Source organism: Antechinus flavipes, chromosome 3 (genome assembly GCF_016432865.1).
Source record: "Antechinus flavipes isolate AdamAnt ecotype Samford, QLD, Australia chromosome 3, AdamAnt_v2, whole genome shotgun sequence".
NCBI lineage: Eukaryota > Metazoa > Chordata > Mammalia > Dasyuromorphia > Dasyuridae > Antechinus > Antechinus flavipes.
In genome coordinates, this window is record NC_067400.1 from 261,223,243 (window position 1) to 261,247,131 (window position 23,889).

The window sequence follows — 23,889 nt, forward strand, 5'->3', positions numbered from 1 at the left end:
ACTTTTTTATATTTTTGCTCATATAATTCCTGACTTTCCTTTGGTAGATAGATTCCCAAATATTTTATGGTATCAACAGTTATTCTGAATGGAATTTCTCTTTGTATCTCTTGCTGTTGGGTTTTGTTGGTGATATATAAAAATGCTGAGGATTTATGGGGATTTATTTTGTAGCCAGCTACTTTGCTAAAATTATGAATTATTTCCAATAGCTTTTTAGTAGAATCTCTGGGGTTCTCTAGGTATACCATCATATCATCTGCAAAGAGTGATAGTTTGGTTTCCTCATTGCCTACTCTAATTCCTTTAATTTCTTTCTCGACTCTTATTGCCGAGGCTAGTGTTTCTAATACGATATTAAATAATAATGGTGATAGTGGGCAACCTTGCTTCACTCCAGATCTTACTGGAAAGGTTCCAGTTTTTCCCCATTGCATATGATGCTTACTGATGGTTTTAAATATATGCTCCTGACTATTTTAAGGAAAAGTCCATTTATTCCTATGCTCTCAAGTGTTTTTATTAGGAATGGATGTTGGATTTTATCAAATGCTTTTTCTGCATCTATTGAGATGATCATATGGTTTTTATTTGTTTGGTTATTGATATAGTCAATTATGCTAATAGTTTTCCTAATATTGAACCAGCCCTGCATTCCTGGTATAAATCCTACTTGGTCATAGTGTATTATCCTGGTGATGATTTTCTGTAATCTTTTTGCTAATATTTTATTTAAGATTTTAGCATCAATATTCATTAGGGAGATTGGTCTATAATTTTCTTTCTCTGTTTTCAGCCTACCTGGTTTAGGTATCAGTACCATGTCTGTGTCATAAAAGGAGTTTGGTAGGACTCCTTCAATCCCTATTTTTTCAAATAGTTTATATAACATTGGAGTTAATTGTTCTTTAAATGTTTGGTAGAATTCACATGTAAATCCATCTGGTCCTGGGGATTTTTTCTTAGGGAGTTGATTGATAGTTTGTTCTATTTCTTTTTCTGAGATGGGACTGTTTAGGATATTTACTTCTTCCTCTGTTAGTTTGGGCAAGCTATATTTTTGGAGGTATTTTTCTATTTCATTTAAGTTGTCGAATTTATTGGCATAAAGTTGGGCAAAGTAACTCCTAATTATTGCTCTAATTTCCTCTTCGTTAGTGGCGAGTTCTCCCTTTTCATTTTTAAGACTAACAATTTGATTTTCCTCTTTCCTTTTTTTAATCAGATTTACTAAGGGTTTGTCTATTTTGTTGGTTTTTTCATAGAACCAACTCTTAGTTTTATTAATCAATTCAATAGTTTTTTTACTTTCAATTTTATTGATCTCACCTTTTATTTTTAGAATTTCAAGTTTAGTGTTTGACTGGGGGTTTTTAATTTGTTCCTTTTCTAGCATTTTTAATTGCAAACCCAATTCATTGATCTTCTCTTTCTCTATTTTATACAAATAGGCCTCTAGAGATATGAAATTTCCCCTTATTACCGCTTTGGCTGCATCCCATACATTTTGGTATGATGTCTCATTATTATCGTTTTCTTGGGTGAAGTTATCAATTATGTCTATGATTTGCTGTTTCACCCAATCATTCTTTAGTATGAGATTATTTAGTTTCCAATTATTTTTTGGTCTACTTCCCCCTGGTTTTTTGTTGAATGTAATTTTCATTGCATCGTGGTCTGAAAAGGATGCATTTACTATTTCTGCCTTACTACATTTGAGTTTGAGGTTTTTATGTCCTAATATATGGTCAATTTTTGTATAGGTTCCATGAACTGCTGAAAAGAAAGTGTATTCCTTTCTGTCTCCATTACATTTTCTCCAGAGATCTATCATATCTAACTTTTCTAGTATTCTATTTACCTCTTTGACTTCTTTCTTATTTATTTTGTGGTTTGATTTATCTAATTCTGAGAGTGCAAGGTTGAGATCTCCCACTATTATAGTTTTACTGTCTATTTCTTCTTGCAGCTCTCTTAGTTTCTCTTTTAAGAATTTAGATGCTACCCCACTTGGTGCATATATGTTTAATATAGATAGTGCTTCATTATCCATGCTACCCTTTAGCAAGATATAGTGTCCTTCCTTATCTCTTTTAATTAGGTCAATTTTTGCTTTAGCTTGATCTGAGATCAGGATAGCTACCCCTGCTTTTTTGACTTCACCTGAAGCATAGTAGATTTTGCTCCAACCTTTTACCTTTAACCTGCATGTATCTCCCCGCTTCAGGTGTGTTTCCTGTAAACAACATATTGTAGGATTCTGGCTTTTAATCCATTCTGCTAACCGCTTCCTCTTTATGGGGGAGTTTACCCCATTCACATTTATGGTTAGAATGACCAATTCTGTATTACTTGCCATCTTGTTAACCCCGGTTTATGCTTTTCTCCCTTCTTTCCCCTTTCCCCCCCTTCCCAGTATTAAGCTTGTGAGCACCACTTGCTTCTCACAGCTCTCCCTTTTTAGTATCCCTCCCCCCACCTTAGAGTTCCTCCCCCTATCTTACCCCTTTCCCTCCCAGTTCCCGTATTCCCTTCCGCTTAGCTTATTCCTTCCCTTTTCACTTTTCCCTTCTCACTTTTCAATGAGGTGGGAGAAGTTTTACCATAGATTGAATATGTCTTAAGATTTTTCACTTAAAGCCAATTCTGAAGGCAGTAAGATACCCACTATATTCATCCCCCTCCATTCTTTCTCTCAGATATAATAGGTTTCCTATGCCTCTTCATGAGATGTACTACCCCCACTTTACCCTTTTTCTGATACAATGTCCTTTCCACATCAATTTCTAGAACAAGGTATACATGTATTCTTTATACATCTATATAGTCAAAATATAGTTCCCAAGATTAATCTTTACCTTTTTAGATTTCTCTTGAGTTCTATATTTGTAGATCAAACTTTTTGTTAAGTTCTGGTTTTTTCATCAGAAATAGATGAAATTCGCTTACTTCGTTGAATGTCCATCTTCTTCCCTGGAAAAAGATGCTCATTCTAGCTGGGTAAGTTATTTTTGGTTGCATACCAAGTTCCTTAGCCTTTCGGAATATCATATTCCAGGCCCTTCGATCTTTTAATGTGGATGCTGCTAGATCCTGGGTGATCCTTATTGTGGCTCCTTGATACTTGAATTGGGTTTTTCTAGCCGCTTGCAATATTTTTTCCTTCATCTGAGGGTTCTGGCATTTGGCCACTGTAATCCCTTTCAGTGGGTGATCGATGAATCCTTTCAATGTTTATTTTTTCCTCTGTTCCTATGACTTCTGGGCAGTTCTCTTTGATAATTTCCTGGAAAATAGTGTCCAAGCTCTTTTTTTCATCATGTTTTTCTGGGAGTCCAATGATTCTCAGATTGTCTCTCCTGGATCTGTTTTCCAGGTCTGTTGTCTTCCCCAGAAGGTATTTCACATTTTTCTCCATTGTTTGATTTTTTTGGATTTGCTTGACTGATTCTTCTTGTCTCCTTGAGTCATTCAATTCCACTTGTTCAAGTCTGATTTTCAGTGAAGTGTTCTCTTCACTCACTTTTTAAAAATCTTTTTCTAATTGTCCAATTGAGTTCTTTTGTTCTGTGGAATTTTTTTCCATTTCGCCAATTTTGTTTTCCAGTTCACCAATCCTATTTTTCAAGGATTTTACTTCTTTATCCACTCTCTCTTTAACTTTCTCCAGGCTCTTTTGCCAAGCCTCCCTCTCCTTTTCCCAAGCTTCTCTCTCCTTTTGCCAAGCCTCACTCTGTTTTCCCCATTTTTCTTCTAGCTCCCTTGTGAGAGCCTTTTTAATCACTTCTATGAGGTTCATCTGTGCTGAGGAGCAGATGATCTCCTCTTTTGGGGATTCACCTGGAGACTGTCTGTTTTTAGTCTCCTCAGGATTTAGAGTCTGCTCTCTATCTGTGTAGAAGCTGTCAAGGGTTAAAGTCCTCTTCAGCTTCTTGCTCATTCTGTCTATTAATCAGAGACAAACTACCAAAGAAAAACAGAAAAAACTGGAGTCTTTCTTTGGGGGAGGGGTTGGGTATGTTATCGAGCTTCCTCTACAGACTGCAGGGGGCAGCAGTGAGGCACTAGCAGTACTGTGTGCGCGTGGGCTCTGAGATCCCAGAGCGTGCTGAGTCACTGTGGGGGGGAAAGGGGGGGGCGGCCAGGTCCCGAGAGACTCCAGCTGTTTGGGGTTGTGTTCTTCAGCCCCGGTGTTTTTAGCTTCTCTGCTGGGCTGCTGACTTGCTGCTGGAGTAAAGTATCCAAACCTGTAGCGAAGCTCTCCCCGCAGAGATGGCTGCGATCACTCCCCACCCCCTCTCCAGTCTGCTCCCGTGCTCTCACTGCCGCTGCCCTCAGCCTGCGCCCGATCTAAAACCGTCCCAGCCCTCCAGTAAAGACAGACCTTTCTTGGCGGATCTCAAGGATGGCTTCTCTTGGTAACTATATGTGGGTTTTTTTCAGTCAAGCATTGATTCAGAGGCTTGGAATGAATTGCATAGTGAGAGAAAGCACGGAGCTTATGCAGCTGTGAGCCTCTTCTCCGCCATCTTAACCGGAAGTCGGGCTGTGAACTCTCAAAGCTATTCCTGGTTTCGCCTCCAGCCTCTGCCCCAGATCCTTCCTATCTCCTAAGTTTTCTTAGGCTGGAAACACTGCTTCACTCTTGCTTTGTTTGTTTGGCTCTGCCACTCCAAAATTTCATTTGAGAAATTATTTTGATATTTTAAGGAGAGGAATGTGAAAAGAGTTTAGCTGGGCCTAGAGTCAGTCAAACTCTATTGAAAAGTAGCCTCAGACAGTAGCCATATAATCCTGTGTGCAATTCACTTAGCCCCTGCCATCTTCATGAAGTATATGCCAGTCTAAAAGAAGTTTGTTTGTTTGTTTGTTTTTCTCCCTGAGGCAAGTGGGTTAAAGTGACTTGCCCAGGGTCACACAACTAGGGTGTGTTAGGTGTCTTAGATTAGATTTGTGCTCAGGTCCTCCTGACTTCAGGGCTGTTGCTCTATTCACTGCATCACCCAGCTGCCCCTCTGTTATTGGTTTATTTTCATGTTTTTAACCCCATGGGTTTCTTTCATTTGGGTTGTATTTCTTCCCCTTTTGATGGTATTTTGAGTAGATGCATTTGTTTATTTATGCTGTCTTTGTTATTTATTTATACATGTGTATTTGATACCAAAGGGGTGTGTGTGTGTGTGTGTGTGTGTGTGTGTGTGTGTGTGTGTGTGTTGGTAGGAAACTAACAGATGCCTCTTTTTTAAAATATTTGGCTCAAATTTTCTAGGTACTTTGTTTTGGGTGTCATCTTGAGCTCCTTTGTTCTTTGAAATTCATTATCTATTCCCTTTTCTCTTTCTAGTGGCTTTAGTATAATTTTGTATTATTTTTTTATTCTTGAACATCATTCTTCTTGTCATGTGCAGAATTTATTGTTTGCCATTGCACAGTTTAGCCAAAATACATAAAATTCAATATGAGTTTGCATTAACTAGTAGAGTTTGTAGCACAAGATTTTTATTTTTGTTTTTCCTGAAGGCATTCTGTAGTTTATTTTGATTTGTACTTTATTGTATTGAGAAATTCTAGCCATTTTTCTGCTATTTCTTGCATTATGGTGTCTAGGTTTTGTTGACTTGTCTTTAGGATAATCTATAATCTTTAAATTCTCCACATTCTTCCTGAAGATAAGTGGATTTTTTCTGATTTAGAGATTACATGTCCTTTTAATGCTACTGCATTTTGCTCCTTTTTCCATTTTGTCCTTTGCTTCTGGATGTTTGGGTTGTCAGTTAACTATTCTTTCATTCTCTAGAGACTTGCTGTTATGGATTCAAGTTTTTCTATTCTATCAATTATTTCTGCTCTGTGTGTAGGCTATATATATATGTATACATGTATACATATATGTGTGTGTGTATATAGTTTTTGTTTTTTGTTTTTGTTCTTGTTGCCTCACCAGAGGCAGGTGCTTCTCATTAAATAGAGTTCTGGTCCTGGAGTCAGATAGACTTGAGTTCTATTAGCTATGTAACCCTGGGTGTGAGTTATTTTCCCTCTGCCTATTTTAGTTTCCTCACAGTGTAAAATTTCAGTTATTGCACTTATCCCACAGGGTACCTCACAGCTTCTTGTTCAGTCACACTCAGCTCTTCGTGATCCAATGAACCATAGTACTTGCATTTTGTCCATGTGGTTTTCTTGGCAAAAATACTGGAGTATTTTACCATATCTTTCTCCATTTACTAAAGACAAGCAGGTTAAGTGACTTAACCGGGGTCACACAATTAGTGTCTGAGGCTGGATTTGAACTCAGGTATTCCTGATTCAAAGTCCAGCATTCTGGACTTCACGTAGTGAGAATCAAGATAATTTTTGTAAAAGCATTTAGTACAGTACCTGGCACATAATAGGCACTATATAAATGCTTGTTCCTTTCTTTTCCTTCCCTTGTTTCTCTTTTGAATTATTCAGGAAAATTCTGCTGTGGTTCTTTGATCTCTTGGGAATCCACAAGATTAATGAAATTTCAGAGAGGTAGATGAGAAAATGACACAAGTGGAAATTTGGATGATTAACTTGGCTCATTGGTGTACATATATTAAGCTTTTGTTCAGGCTTCAGAATTGTCTCTCTTTTGAATAGACAGTTCCATATCACAGAATATCTCATCCTAGAACCACATTTGAAGACTGTATTCAGAGAGCTAAAAAAAAATTTACACAGGAGAACAGTTATTCCTAAAGAGCAATACTTTTATATACTCTATAAAAAACAAACAATCATAGTGCACACCTAAAATGTGGGACAGAGTAGAGTATTTGTACTGTCTGAAGACATAGATTTTAGTTCCTGCTGTTATCTTTTGCTATCCTATGACTTTTTAACAAGTCATAAACAGAATCTTATCTATATGATAAAGGACAAACACGTCTGAGAGTTGTGAGAAGCAAATAACTTACTTGATTGGTGATTGGTGAATTACACTAAGTTAACTATACAATGTAACTAGTAATGGAAAGAACACTTTACATTAAAAAAAATTCTTTACGCTTGTGCTATAGCATCTAATATAGTCATGGTGGTTACTTATTGATAATTCTACATACATGAGCTTCTATTTGTACACTTCAGAATTACAAAGAAAGCTCAATTACAGAAGGTACTCCCTCAGCGGGGAAAATAACCCCTCCTCTCTCTCCTTCTCCCTTTTCCAATCCCTCTCCTTTTCTCTCTTTCTCTCCCTCTCTCTCTTTTTTCTCCCTCTCTCTTTCCCTCTGCTTCTCCCTATCCCTCTGTCTTCTCTCTTTCCCTTCTTTTTTCTCCCTTCCTTTCTCTCTCTTTCCTCTCATCTGTTCCCATTGGGTTTAATTATCATCTCTATGGAATGACTTCCAGATCTGTTTATCTACCCAGTTTCTCCCTTGACCTGATTTTAGTCCAGTCCCCACAATTACTAAGAAGCAAAATCATTGTATAGAGGAAACATACCTCCTTCATCAGCACCAACAGCAACTGCTGACAGAAGAACAGGAGTCCTATGGATATCATCTGTGAAATCACTAATCCTGCTTTCATTCTAGCCCAAGTAGTCATCATCCTGAGAAGCAACTGCAGTGAAGATACAGTGTAGTAACTGTTTCTGCAGGTGCTATAACCACAATTTCTAAAGACCCAAGGAAAAAATCCTTGTTACCAAGTCCTTGGCACTGTTAAATGTTTCAACATCAAAAGCTGATGTGATTTTGTGTAAATGATCTTCAAAGGAGAATTGCTATTTGCTCTGCTTGTGTACTATAAATACTATGAGAATTTTCCATTTGATTTATAGTTAAGATTTTTCACATGTATTATCTTACCCAAAATAATGTGAGCTCTTTTGAAACAAAAACTTTTATTATGTGTTTTGCACATAGTAAGTATTCATTCATTCTTCATTTATTTGGTCCCTAAGAGTCTTGTTGGTTCTAAACCTAAATTTGAATCAATCAACCAATCAGAATTATAGCTGTCTAAAATACCTTAAAATCTTCCCAGGAAATCCACTAAACAGAAAACTAGGCAGAACTATGGTAAAATTGCTTTCCTCATTCCTTTCTTCTTCATGCCCCTGGTCCATGTAAAACCCCTCTGAGACAGATTGAAAAATGCCAGTAAGAATTGAAGTTGGATGGAGTTTGGGTGACTTTCAGTACTACTTATTTTTAGAAGCTCACTTCTCAGAAAGTTTCAGTTCAGTTTATTGGATAGTTCTTTCTGAGAATATTTCTTATTTTTTAATAGAATCCATGGGAAAGTGAAGATTTATAATTACTAGCTTTCCTATGATACTTCATTTCTGTAAAATGAATTGTATTTCCCCCCCTCAGATTAATAAGCAAATGATATAAAACTTTAATCATCTTTACTGTGAATTGAAAACTTAGAAAAATCTGACAAGACTTTAGTATCAGACATATAGTATAAGAAAAATTATCTTGTTCAATGCACACCAATAGCAGATCATTGCCAACCTAGCCCTAGAATCAAATTTACTTGTTTCTAGTTTTCTTTTCATTATACCTTTTGTCATCATTCAGCATATACTATTTCCTTTTTTTATATGTAAACATTTATACAGTAATCTTACTGAGTAAGAAAAATCAGATCAAAAAGGAAAGAAAATGAATTAGAAAACAAAATGCAAGTGAACAATAACAAAAAGAGTGAGAATGTTGTGTTGTGATACACATTCAGTTCCCACAGTCCTCTCTCTGGATGTAAATAGCTCTCATCATCACAATATCATTGGAACTTGCCTCAATCATCTCATTGTTGGAAAGAGCCATGTTCATCAAAATTGATTGTTAAATAATATTGCTAATGCTGTGTTCAATAATCTCCTGGTTCTGCACATTTTACTTTGCATCAGTTCATGTGAGTCTCCCCAGGCCTCTCTGAAATCACCCTGTTGGTCGTTTTTTATAATAATATTCCATAGCATTCATATACCATAATTTTCTATAACAATATTCCATAGCAGTCATATAACAACTTATTCAGCTATTCTCCAATTGATGGGCATCCATTCAGTTTCCAGTTTCTTGCCACTACAAAAAGAGCTGCCACAAACCTTTTTGCACATGTGGATCCCTTTTCCTCCTTTAATATCTCTTTCGGATATAATTCCAGTAGAAACACTGCTGGGTCAAAGGGTATGCACAGTTTGATAACTTTTTGAGCATAGTTCCAAATTGTTCTCCAGAATGGTTGCATACATTTATAATTGTACTAACAACTTATCAGTGTCCCAGTTTTTCCACATCCCCTCCAACATTTATCATTATCTTTTCCTGTCATTTATCCAATCTCAGAGTTGTTTTAAATTGCATTTCTCTGATCGATAGTGATTTAGAGCATCTTTTCATAAGACTAGAAATGGTTTTGATTTCTTCATCTGAAAATTGTCTCTTCATATCCTTTAACCATTTACCAATTGGAGAATGGCTTGAAGAATATAATATTTCCAAAGAAGTATTTTCCATAGAGATCTCTTCTCCAACTACTCCCAATTCAAGGTGGATACATTTGCATACTTCTTTTTCTCTACTATTATTTTCTAGCCGCCCCCCCTCCATTCAAAAACTTTTCTTTTTTTAGAACCCAAACTCTCCTTTTATATCATCATCTTCTTTATTCTGGTTTCTATCACCTATTAGTCTCTCAAAAGGTCTGCCACCATTGTCAACCGCGGTTATATAATTTTCCCTTCCATTTTATTGCCTGTCATTACCTTTAATGAATTTAACATCTTAGGTTTAAAAAGATGGTGTAGATGAAAATTCATATCAAGCTTATGTTTAAATACTATCTCCAACACTTCATGGATGGTAATGCCTTCTACTCTAAAGATTATTTTCCATATACTCTGTATATCCTTTATGTATATATTTATTTATATGTTGTCTTCTCCTTTACAATGTCTCCTCTCATCATTTCCTTTATTCTTGTCTTCATCATTGACCCAGCACTGTCATCTTCACCATTGATTTCAGTTACTATAGTTGTCCTTTCCATCCAGTTCCATGCCATCATTCTCTATTTTAACATCTGATTGATGAATTTTATAACATCTTTTAATTTAGCAAGAATGGTGCAGATAAATGATACATTAGATTTGGAATCACATGAGACCCCAATGCAACCCCCTCTCACACATTGATTTATGTGTTATCTCCCATATTAGAATGAGCTTCTTGGGAGTAGAGACTGTTTTGGCCTTTATTTGTATCCCTGGTGTTTAGCACAGTGCCTGCCATAGAGTAAATGCTTAATACTTGCTCATTGACTGACCATAGAACTCCCTGTTTGATAAGAATTAGTGGGAAAACTGAGAAACAGTCTGCCAAAAATTAGATTTAGACCAATATCTTATATCACTTTCCATATTAAATTTAAAATTGATAAGTGACCTGAATCTTAAAAATCATGCATTTAACAAAAGTTTTAAAAGAAACAGTTTTCCTTTTTCAGCTTTGGATAAGAAGTAAATTCTTAAAAGATGAAGGTTAGAAATAATTATAAAATATAAACTAGATTACTTGTATTACATACCTTTGAAAGATTTTTGCAAGAACAAAATTAGTGTGTATAAGATAAAATGAAAAATATTTAGTTGTGGAAAATCTTTGTATCTAATATCTCTGTTAAGACTGTTATGAAGGCTTATATAGAAGTTATATAGAAAGTTATGTAGAAAACTCAAAAACATATTCAAGATCAAAAGCTATTCCCCAATTAGTAAGTGATCAAAGGCTTTGAACAGAAAACAAGAAAATTTTAAGAATATATAAATTAAAATTGTATTTTTAAAAATGAATATAAGCTCATTGAGGACAGGAATGGTTTTCATTTTTTTTTTTTTGTATTCCCAGAATTTACAGTGAAAATTACTTGTAATAAGCAATAATTTTGATGTGGTTTAATTTTGTGACAGCCATGGTCATATTTATTTGGTTTTCTTAATGTGAAAAAAGGCTTAAAACATCCTTAAACAGTAAATTAAATTGAATTCATTGTTACTTAATATTTTTTAAGTTAAGTAACATATTTTGTCCCAAATATCTGTTTTACTGCTCCTTTTGATTATTTTTTTAAAGCGGTTGTTAATTTAAGCAAATTTGCAAAAAATGTAGATCTTAAAGAATGCATTTTAATAACTACTAAACCTATTGCCAGAACTGTTTTTCTGAGGGAATCAAGCCTATCAAGGATCATTCAAGCCCACAGTGAAACATAATCAACATAAATATTAGAATCAAAATGAAGAAAAAGTGCCAACTGACAAACTATTGGTTGCAAAAGTCTAATCCTTAGAAAAACAAGCAAAGACCTTCAAAGAGTTTTTTTTAGCAGCCAAGTTCTTTGCTTTAAAATGTAACATAAACTTTATGAAGCTCAAAAAATAGTTAAAACCCCAGGATTGGTTCGGTTTTTTAATCTTCTAGTTATTGCTACAAAGAAAAACAAAACACTCTTTATGTGAAAGACCAGTAAATAAACATCTAATATTAATAAAAAGAAAAATGCATATTGTGGGCAAATGTGATACAAAGATTGGAGTAGTGATGATTAGGAAAAAAATCATTTTCTGATGAAACTCAGTTTTTCATTTAAGGTAAAACCAAAAATAGTAGGAAGAACTTTACATTTGCTACTAAAATCTTGGCATCTTTGTTAGGCGACAGCCTCCTCAGAAATATTTATGTGGTTCATTGGTGTCCAGCTCTTCATGCTGTGGACCATATTGCCTATTAGGTTTTCTTCATAAAAACATTCCAATTCCCCTTACAGCTCATTTTACAGATGATGAAGCTGAGACAAGCATAGTTAAATGACTTGTCCATGGTCACATAGGTAATAATTGGCAAAGGCCAAATTTGAACTCTGGTTTTCCTGACTCCAGGCCTAGCTCTCTATCCACTGAATTATCTAACTGCCTTGCCTCATCAGAAATGTTCAGATCTTTTTATTTCCAGTAGGCCTACATCTTGTGTTTATTAGAAGAACAATAAAGTCTTGTCATATTATAATCTTTAGAAATCTTAAGCTAATTTCCAGATGGAGAGGAAATACTTTGTACAATGTTACATATCACTAAAGGTAAAGAAATATATTTAAGATTTAGAGATATCCTTCAGTAGTCTGGGGAACTCACCTGATCTAAACTGAATTGAAAATCTATGGGTTACAATCTTTATTAGAATTAAGCAAATGAACTGTTTGTCTAAGATATGCCTGATACCCAATTTGACTAAAGTCTGTGGTTTCGTGATAAATTAAAGAAGGTGTTAAAAAAAAATCTTAATTTAATACTAAATTGTCTTTTTTTAAAGCAACCAAAAGGGCATTTCATGTTGTTGTTAACAGCAGCAACTAACATTTATTTAATGCTTTCTATATATTACACATAGTACTAAGCACTTTAAAATTTATTCCATTTGATCTGCACAACAACTCTGAGAAGTAGGTGCTGTTATTATGTACATTTTACAAGTGAGGAAAACAGGCAAACAAATTAAGTAACTTGCCCAGCACCACACAGACTAGATTTGAACTCAGTTTTTCCTGTTTCCAGGCCCTGTTCTCTGCTCCACCACACTATCTAGTTACCCAATATGAAAAGTGTTTAAAAGATGTGTAAAATTATAAGGTTTGTTGTATAAGTGAATAAATTTAATTATTTTTCTATATTTCAATTAATGAGCACACATTCTTAGTGCCCAGCATATAGTGCTTAACAAATACTTGATTAATTGCAAGGAGAGGTATGTGTTTATTGAACAACAAATTGAAAATTACTGACTTCCCTTCCTTTAATTCTAGTTAGTACAGAATAGAAATTTTAAAATGAATTCATGAATTTCCTACCCATTCTTCCTAACTACAACTTATAATTGAAGTTCTGCCTTTAGTTGTGACATATGTAATGCTTTTAAATTCTTGGTTGTATAAAACAGGTATCATTTTATGATTAGAATGGAAATTCTAATTCCCAATAAAAAGTGGGAAATTAGCTTTGGAATAATCCTTGCAGTGCCTTTCTCTACTCATTGTTAACACAATCCAAAACCACAATTAAATTACCAAGAAAATATGTGATTTGTTCTGTCTCTATTTGTTCCCTGTTCATTAGTTCTTATTTTCTCTTCCTGGCAGATTTTCATTAATAAAAGGCAGCATAAGTTTTTCATAATTTTGAATGCATTTATACAGATGAAAGATTATCTAATTGTATATATATTCTAAATATCCAAATTAATTCACTTTTCAGTGTTTACTTGATTTTGAAGATATATTTACTATTAACAGCTTAACTCATTTTTAATATTTCTCTTTCATAGTATGGATGGAGCTGATCTGTGTTTTGAAATTGTAAAACGAGCAGATGCTGGTTTTGTATACAGTGAAGCTGTAGCCAGGTATGTAATTTAAACTAATGTGGAGGGATTGGGGTAAGGGGAAAGGTTATAGAGAAGAAAATGGTACAGAAATGATTTTAGAGAGCCTGGTGTAAGAGTATATCATAGAAATGTTATTACTTTTGTTCTACATGGAATACATAAATGTTATATTGGTATACCTGAAAATTAACTTTCTCTGAATATTTGACTATACTACATGAATTTGTATTTTGAGAAAGAATAGACTTTCATTTTCACATCATTTTAGGATCTTCCTCTTATTGATACTTTCAAACAGGAAAGTATTTTAATACTTGATAGTCCTTATGGAATTCACCTTTATTTAACTAAGGGTATGCCTGACTATGTCTTCACCTTGTATTTCATTTGTCAAATTATTAAATGCCCAGTTAATCTAAAGAAAGCCATAAGAGGGACTAAAAAGAAACAGAACCGATTTATATTTAGGAGAAATGTTGAATTTATTTGTAGTAGGTACGTATGTAGTCTCTAGCCTAATAAAACTTGGAGTTCTATGAAGTTAAAAGTTTATAACAACAGTAGTTTCTGTAGTACTTTAAAATAAAACTTTTAAAAACTGAGTTAGTATCTCATAGTGGGTCACATAACTGTATATGGGGAGGTCACAAAATTATGATTTATTTTCAGTAAATGTTTTATTTGTGAACCTATTTTTTATACCTATTATATTCAGGGTTACATAAAAAATTCTTGGGTAAAAAAGGGTCAGGAGTGGAAAAAATTGAAGAAGCTTTGCTTTAAAGTTTATAAAGCATTTTATATGTTATCTCATTGCTATAATGATCTAATGGATCAGACTAAAAAAACAAGAACCCTCCCCAAAAAAGTTAAGAAACATTCAGTGCACAACACAGGCAAATAATTTGGAAGAAAGATAGATTGCCCTCTCCTTTTCCTGGTCCCCAAACTATCCATAATAACTAACTGCCCTCCTTTCTTCTTATATGTCCTACAACCACTTTTTCTCACTGAACCATTATTTACAGTTTAGTTTCTCTTACCCACATTGCTATAACTGAGTTGACAAAGAAACGTCTGCATTATTACATAGGGTTGTCACCATTTTATCTATTAGAAATTTTCAATATTAGACCACTATCAGAGACCACTTTGAAAAGCAGTGCTATTAAATTAATTATATCTTTTTCCCTTTCTAACTCTACATACTTTCCCCTCTCCTTAGTCCTATTCTTTTTGTAGTTACGGAATTATACGTTTTTAGAATATTAATCTGAAAGAGCTTTTAAGAGATCATTTAGTTCAACTCCTTCATTTAACATGAGGAAACTTGAGCTTAAGTGATTAAATGACTTGATTCAAATTTTCTACCTAATTAATTAGTTTCAGTCTTCTTCTGAGTCAACCTTCTACTAGTAGAAGGTAAACAAAACTGCAAGAGCTAATAGTTGTTATAGTTGGTAGCTAAAAAACACAACACAGATAAAAAATATATGCTATTTTTTTGACAGCTGCTTTATTTAGTATATTATTAAGATATGCACTTAAGGCTTGTTGTTGATTGAAAAGCATAATAAAATCATTGTCTTTTTTGAGAAACTTAACCTTTTACAGAATGCTTGGTTATTATGTACCATTAGTTCTCTCATAGCCTGTGGCATCCACTGAAGATAAGAAGCTAAACCAAAATGGTTTATGTTGAGTGAAGTACCCTGCCCTTTAAAGTACAGTACTTTTAAAAAAGCAATACTTATAATTAACTTAGAACTTTAGCAGACATCTATCACATTTGTCAAGTCACTTGCATCACTTCAATTTTCTTTTCCCTGTATGCTTAAATTTTTTATATTGAATTTTTTTTTCAATTAAGCATTTATTTTCATTTTTTCCTTCCATCTATTTCTCTTCCACAAATCTACCTCACCCTCCAAAACAAGAACAACAAAATTCTTGTAATAAATCAGCATAGTTAAACAAAACAAAATTCCATATTAGTCATTTCCAGAATGTGTGTTTTACTTTGCATGATTAGTACAGCAATTCTTTCTCAGGAGATATTATTATTTATTAGCAGTCCGTTGGAATTGTGGGTAGCTATTGAGTTGATCAGAGTTATTAATTTTTTTTAAAAAGTTCTTCATTTTTGCAGTTTTTGCATAAATTGTTCATTAGCTTCTGTTCACCTTCTTATAAGTTCATAAAGCTCTTTTTAGGTTTCTCTGAAACTGTCCATTCTGCCATTTTTACAATATAATAACATTGTATTATATTTCACATACTATATACTTTGTTTAGCCATTCCTTTAATAGTTTTCTTCCCACTCCCAGTTTCCAATTCTTGCCCACAAAAAGATCTATTTTAAAATGTTTGTACAGTGAATCCTTTTCTTTCTTCAATCTCTTTGGGAGTAGATGTATATAGCCTTAGTAGTGATGTCACTGGGTCAAAGGATATGCACTAAATAGTAACTTTTTGGCATAATTCCAAATTGCTTTCCAGTTAATATATTACAAATAAATGACTGAATTTTTTTTTAAATCAGTACTGCTTTTTATAAATAAAATTCTAAAATACCCATTGTATGTTATATATAAGAGAATTAACCTCATTAAAGTATAAAAAGAATCATAACCTTCAAAATGATACTACCACAAAGTAATGAAATTCTAGGTAAACAGATTATGACTTTTTGCTTTTTAATAGAAGCATAATGTTCATTTAAATTCAAGAAACTCTTTAAGTATTTACTTTGTGAAAGGTATTTATGATACTTTGAAATTTATAAAACATTTTCCATAGCACACCCTTCTATGAGAAATCTAAGGCTGAGAAATTAAAGGACTTGTTTACTGTCATACAGCCATTACTAAATCAAAGATAGCCACTTGAGCAAACTCAGGGCCAATGACTCCAAATTTGATGTAGCTTCTCAAAATATTTATTATGACAACTTTGAAGATGCGTATATTTAGTGTCAGAGTTTAACTTATCACTGTAATCCTAACATTTTATTCCTGCTGTGCGCTTCCCAGCATCTTTTGACTTTCTTTATCTTAGACACCCAATCTGTAGATCTTTTGTAATGAATGTGAAAGTAAAAAGCTTGGCATGAAAGCACGCTATTAAAATACTAAAACTTCTTTTGTTTGTATGAATTTTAGGAAACAGGTAGCTATTAAGATACTTTTCTAAATAAAAATAAAATTACTTGAAAGTCATTTCTATTAGCTATTCATTGTATTTTAGCTATTTATTGTATTTAGCTTTTAACTTAAGCAGAGCATGATGAGTGAAAATAAAGATTATAATAACTTTGTGAAAAGAATTTTGAGGAATGAGTAGAACTATGACTAATATGTGGTATTTTCAAAGGTAAAATTTAGCTCCTAGGAACTATGTAACATTAGATCACATAGAATGTGTTAGATTACAAAGTATTGAGCCCTTTGTGTTCACATAGCTGTCAGGCAGCATAGAAAGGATTCCTTTATTGGTAGATTAGACTAGGTGACTCTCTAAGGGTACTTGAAATGGTAAGCATCTATGATTCTATGAAAACACTTTAATTAACTTCACACTAGCATACTAATGAGACATAAAACTTGGATTAAAATAAAAGCATCTTCATGTTTGTCTTTTTCTTTCTGTCTCACTAATTATATTATGACCATTTCTATATCTGGAAAGGCAACAAAACAAATAGCATAAAACATAACTAAAAGACTATTAGTACGATCTTCTTGGTGATTGCTTTGTTCTTTCAGACTCATGAATCATGTGAATTTTTTCTAGTCCACATAGTGAAACAGTGTATCAGTGAGCTATAGTGAAACAATAGGAACCTATTAATTGATCCTTTGCTATGAAAGTGAGATTAAAAGAGTCACCAGAGGAAAGGTTTACTTTTCTTCTTAGAATGCCAAAAGGAAATCATTTAAAAGGAGCCCTTATTTTTGTCACCAGCTTGATCTAGGAAATTTGACAATCTTTTAGAATAGTTTGCTATTCTGAAGGTGGCTTTTGAGAAGTTATCTTTGAAAATCTGAGGAGAGGAATGTTGTGCCTCTGAAATGCAGCCAAGCATAGATTGGCATGTTACTTGCCTTCTTTGCCAGTCAAGTCAGCATTGGGAAGTATTTTCTTTGTAATTAATCTGTGTCTCTCTTTTGGCTTATGATAAGTCAATTTCTTCATAGTAAAGGTAACTTACTGATTTTGAATGGAGTTTATAAACTATCCTTCTATACTTTTTTTTCTTAGAGGGATATTGTATATCTTATTTATTCTTTTGTGACCCATCAGATCACAACCTAAATTTGATAGCCTATTGAATCACATACAAAGTGTAGAGATACACTCTAAAGATTAAAATACTGTCTTGTAGACAGTGATTCCCAACTTTTGCCCTCAGTATTCCTTTATACTTTAAATATTATTGAGGATCTGTCCAAAGAGTTTTTTTTTTTAATATGGTTTATATTTATAGATGTTTACCATTTTAGAAATAAAAACTAATTTTGAATTTGAAGGCTCTCTGAAAGGGTTTCAGAGATCCCTTGGATTCTCTGGACCAACTTTGAGAACCACTGGTGTAGGCTACACAGGTACCTTGATATTTCCTCCGAGTTTCACTGAAATTCCCCAACTTTTAATAGTGAAGTTTACTTCATTTTTGTTTACCTGTTTCCTAAATACCTGAATATATTTATTTCTATCAGGGGTAGTAGTCCTGAGACAACAATATGCTGCCATTATTTCAATAGCAAACTTCTCCTTTTAGAAATTCTGTTTCTGCACTGTATGCTATGAAAGTGGAATTTACCCAAAAGGTAGTCGTAATTCATAATGTTGTAATATATGATATTTGGCTTATTATATTGACAAAAATTTCTAGTTCTTTGACTATTACATCAGTCCATTGCAATCCATTTCCAAGTATTACATTGATTTTTTTTTTCTTACTACATAACTAAAACTGTCTTTCTATAAGATATCTAGATTTCCAGATTCTGGAGGCATCATTTAAAATGTAATAATAGTGAATCTATTTTCATATATAATGTCTTACAGTAATTGAAAATGAATTGAGATTCCTAATAGTACAATGAAAATGAGTCATGCCTGTTAAGAATTAAACTAGTTTTGAAACCCAGCTATGACACAAAAGTTGTTATTTTATATAAATTATTTAAAGTCTCTGAGCCTCATTGCATTATCTATATAGTGAGGTTAATATTTTTAATATCTTCTCTACAGGATTGTTGTAGGGAAAATGTTTTGAATATTTAAAAATACTATACAAATATGGGTAGTTGTTAATATGAAAAAGAAACAACTAATTGCAGTGTAAATTCATATGAGTTCTAATCAATGTCTATGATGTTTTTGTTTTTTTTAACTGAAATTCAGTGCTTCATACTTTGTCAAAATATGCCACTTAGAATTTCTTATTTTTAATATTAAGAGTGTATAAAGGTGAAGCCTATAAATCATTAGCATAAGTATTACCAGCCTTTTCCAGTGAAGCGCCAAGTATTATATTATGTAATCAAATGCACATTGGCAGAGAGCAAATGAAGGGTCAACTTCTGCATTTGACAAAACTAGGATGATCAGATTAAAAGGGAAGAAATTGAACCTAGAAAAAAATTGTTAAATAATAATTAATAAGCGTGTGAAAATAGCTAAAATTAAGAGCCAACTACTTTTGATTAGTGCTTCAAAATGTTGCTCTTACTTTAATGGGAGATAGCATTAGACGATTTGGGGGCAGAGAAGAAGAAATGCATATGATTTCCAAACAGCTTCCTTTGAATGCCATTCTTGTAACCTGCCACTAGAGCATATAAATATATGTTATTATCTCATAGTAGTCTCTATGGGATAGCTAGTTTGGATTATTTAATAGGAAGTTGGTGATGTGTCACTAGAGCTCAAAAAGGGGACTGGGGCTCGATATCTATATCTGTTGACAAATCTGCATAGGGATGATAGACAACCTTTGAGAACATCACAGGTGATATAATTTGGATCACGAACCAGCAAAGGATACTGAAAAAGATTAGTTATACAAATACTACAGTATTTGTAGGAGGAGAACCAAGATAGAATAGTGTCAACAAAAATCCAGAAAGGAGAGAGTGTCTGTCTGGGGGGGAAGAGGAGGGAGAAACCACCAGTATCAAATGCATCAGAAAGATCAAAAAAGATTGAAATTTAAAAAAAAAGACCAAAAGATTTGGCAATTAAGAGGTTTAGAGAATATAATTTATTTCGTTTACTTATTGACAACTCACTCCTAAATCTTCTCAAGGTACCCTATTTCAGAAAGCCTCTGTCCTTGTCTCAAGGCCTCCTTCTGTGTTCCCAGGGCATTTCTGCATTAAATTTCTCCCTTTCTTCCCTTTTCTTGAGTTATAGTAAATCTTTGTAGGTCACCCTTAATATCAGTGCTTTCCCTCTGAAATTATCTTCAGTTTTTCTTGTATATATCTTATTTATACATTTTTGTTTACAGAATCTCTCCTTTATTAGACTGTGAGCTCCTTAAGAGTAGGGATTGTTTTTTACCTTTGAATATCCAGCTCTTTTACAGTTCCTTGCACACAGTGAACACTTAATAAATGACTATTGATTTGATCAAGTCAGCTTAGTTGCATGAGTTTCTCCAGCTCTATTTAGCAGTACACAAATAGGAGTAAGGAACATGGCTGTTGTGAGTGATCCAGACACAGGTTATAGCAAATGATATTCATGGAAATTTGTCTTTTTGATCATGCCTTCTCCATTCCTTCCATTGTGATCAGTATACCACTTGAGGACACATTCATGAAACTTTGCTTATAGATGTGGCCATGTTTTTTTGCCTCAAATAGTTGTTTTTTTTTTTTTTTCTATAACCCTCTAATAAATATAAATAGCCTACAATATAATATATCTATTTGTATCTTATTCTATATTAAGCTGTGTATATTCCATTAACCCATCAAAATGCATCATTTAAGAGTTATGTTGAAGAAAAAAAACAACTTAGTTTAATTGTATATTTTGAAATTTGGTACAATTCCATATTCAGCAGTTGAGGAGAACGTAAAGAAGGAGAAAAGAAGGAGGACACCTTTGTCTACAGTTTCTCTCTTTGAGATAGGACAAAGGTGCAGCAAGGATACACATGTGTAGAGGTAGACAGAAGGAGGTATTAGATAAAGTAAGAAAGAGGAGGTAGGCTCAGAGACTAAAGCTTTAATAAATTCTCTTGTCATATCTTACTATTAAATTGGACCACAAACTATAATCTCTGTTTTCTGAACCAGAAAGTTAAGCATGCCTAATACAGAATTTTCTTTTTGTGAAATTCCATTAAGACAGTTATTAAACTGTTATTCCTTAAACAGTTATTAAACATCTCTAGGCAATTAAGAGATGTATAGTTTAGGTATAACATCTTTGGGGATTTTATGATTTATTAAGACAATATACAAACCCAGTTAAAATGATTGTGTGTTTTATTGACATTCATTAGAGTACTGCAAAAAACATGGTATTTGAGGTCCAGGGAAATGGCTATACTTATAGGAAAAGTTTCACAAATGTACATATACTTTTCTAATGGTATAATGGTCACATCAGGGACCGAGTGAAAGAGATCACCAAAAAGACTCAAATTGTCATGAAATAACATGTTTATTATCTAGCTTTTTGGGGTGTCGTAGCTATGTTGCTTTTGTAACTGTAGGCAAAATTGGAACCTGGACAACTTGATATTTGATATTCTGATTGCTAATCATTCTGAGGTCAGTGAACTGGAAATTTTTTGTGTTGTTCAAATTGTGTGCAACAGCAGTAAATATGTCTATTTAATAGTCTATTTTTATTGTAATTTAAATTAATTGAATATTAGAAAGTTTCTTAACTTCCTTATATGCTTTAACATTGCAGAAAACATTCAAATTGTTTTATTTCATTTTCATTTATTAAAACTAGATTACCAGCACTTTTTTTTAGTCTAGTGAAATAAATGTGTCTCTAGAGAAGTAATATGAAGGTGTGAGTTATTAATTGTAGACATTACATCTGTTTTAAAGTTAGGTTTTTTATGTTCTTTATACAGTCTTAGATTTATTTTGTTTTTACAGTCATTACATGAGACAGATACTGGAAGCACTACGCTACTGTCATGATAATAACATAATTCACAGGGATGTGAAGGTAAGTCATTTATCTCTATCACTGTAAAACTTAGACATAGTTTCTTTTTCAGTTTTGAGGACTCAGTAGATTTTGTAAAGAGAAATGATTGTAAAGAGAAGTGAATAAGTACTGTCAACATAAGGAAAATTTTGTATCATATAATAAACATTTAAACATTCTTAATTAAAAATGGAAATGTATGACTATAGCAGTATTTAGACCATTCTGTTTCTCAGTGTAAACATTTTTTAAAATAGGTTTTTAACCTTTTTTTAAGGTTTACAAAAATGTACACATCCCTGGAAATCCATTATTACTTTTAAAAAGAGAATGGTGCCATCAGATATCAAGAACAATGCTCTAAAATAATTAGAAAAATAATTTTAGATAGTTAAAATTTGTTAAAGTTACCCAGTTTTGCTATTATTATTTGAAATATTCACTGTATTAGGTTTGTTTACATTACATTTACTGATTGCATTTAAAGGCATTCAAAAACACAGATACAATTATACATTCTATAAATAAGGTTATGACTTTGCCAGCATTCTTCATAGGAATCCTCTGCATAATCACTTTACTTGGAATGTTAGGTTCAGTTCCTTTCTTAGGTTCAGAATGTTGAGAAGAGCAATAGGATATAAGAGGAAGCAAAGAATTAACTAGGTCCCTTCCATTCTTCTGTTCACCTCCCTGAGTTATTTAGCAGGTTTCAATTTTGACTTTTCTTTCTCTTACATTTCTAGCCAACATCTATTCCTAGAAAAAAATTCTGTCATTGTCTTCAGTGTTTATGATATTCAAGACTCTTCAATTCATGTTAATCATTATACGATGGATTTTCTTTAAAATGTGATTTCTTTTAAGGAACACTAAAAAGAGTTATAGCAATGCACAATAGGATCCGCTAAAATGATATATCATTATATTGGTCAAAGAAATAATAATAAAAAAGAAATAACAATAAACTGTATATCATATACATTGCTGTACATAAATTAAAACATCCGCTTAATTAAATTTTTAAGAAAATGGGATCTTATTATTGAAATCATTGAAAATATAGTAAGTGTATGATACTGTAGTGAAGTGCTCCATAGTTATCTAAAAGGAGAATGAACTGTAGTATATGGTAGAAGAAAAATAGTAAAAACTATAGTATACCTTCTGTTGCTCAGTTATATTAATCTAAGAAAAAATATACCTACAGAGGAAAAAAAATATTTTCCCTCTAACTCTTAATACCCCAAATATTATTTTTCAGTAACTTGAAAAAAAATTCTCACTTTTAAACTCTGATATATACAACTTATTTAAGTTATTAATTCACAATATTTTCAACAGTTGGTATAGTTGATAATTGCTACATGCTATAAATAATAACTAATAACATGTTTACCTCAGTACTTCTCATTCTATGAATATTTAATGGTTTATGCTAAGAAAAGAAAGCTGGCATGGATAACCCAAAACATTTTAAAATTTATTTGAATGTTTTTTAATGTTAATGATATTTTTTGTCTACCCCATTAAAATGTAAATTTCTTGAGGATAGAGAATGTTTTATTTTTTATACTTAAAATTCCAAGTACCTAGCATAGTGCTTGGCATATTATTTAGTAATGTTTTTTAATTATTGATTTTTCTTTTTACCTAAGTTAATATTAGTTTTAATTACTTTGCCACAGGGAAACCAATTTGGGAGAAAGAGCCTATAAAGATGGAAAGAAAACCAGTCTGAAGCTTAGAAATTGATCGTATATAATTCGCAATGACAACCCTTTAGTTGTTATGCAAAGGGGCAGCAGCATAGTGTAGTGAATAGTGTGTTGGACTTAGAATTAGGATCTGAGACAAGAAGATTACTACCAGACAGGATCTGTAAAAATTAGGTGCCATGGTGATAAATAGGGTCAAGCCAACCAAAGAATATATATTAAATTTTGTCATACTTAAGAACCCCCGGAGAACATATGAATTTAATGGGGAGAAGAGATAAAACCAGAAGAAGAGAGCAACTTTACAACAAATAGAAGTAGAGCCTCAGAAGAAAGACCTCAACAGTATTAGTATAGCAGGAAGATATGAAGCTTTTTATTTAAAAAAAAATTCTTTTTTAAAAAAGTAAAAAGGATAAATAGCTTAGAAAAGATTCGAAAACATGACCCAAGTTTTGAGCTACTTGGAAATAAACATAGAATGGAACAAATGGAACTTTGTGATTCCATGAGACAAAAAATACTAAGGGCAAATGATGGAAAATTTAGTAGAACA

General features: G+C 32.9%; 1 protein-coding gene across 13 annotated transcripts in view; it reads left to right on the plus strand.

The window, feature by feature from the left end:
- CASK (calcium/calmodulin dependent serine protein kinase) overlaps positions 1 to 23,889 on the plus strand; it is a 430,649-nt gene that overhangs the window by 208,956 nt on the left and 197,804 nt on the right. For all 13 annotated transcript variants that reach the window (XM_051984998.1, XM_051985006.1, XM_051984997.1 and 10 more), the window contains exons 4-5: positions 13,365 to 13,442; positions 21,561 to 21,633. In XM_051984998.1, coding sequence (XP_051840958.1) covers positions 13,365 to 13,442; positions 21,561 to 21,633 — 151 coding nt within the window. The remainder of the gene's footprint in view (positions 1 to 13,364; positions 13,443 to 21,560; positions 21,634 to 23,889) is intronic.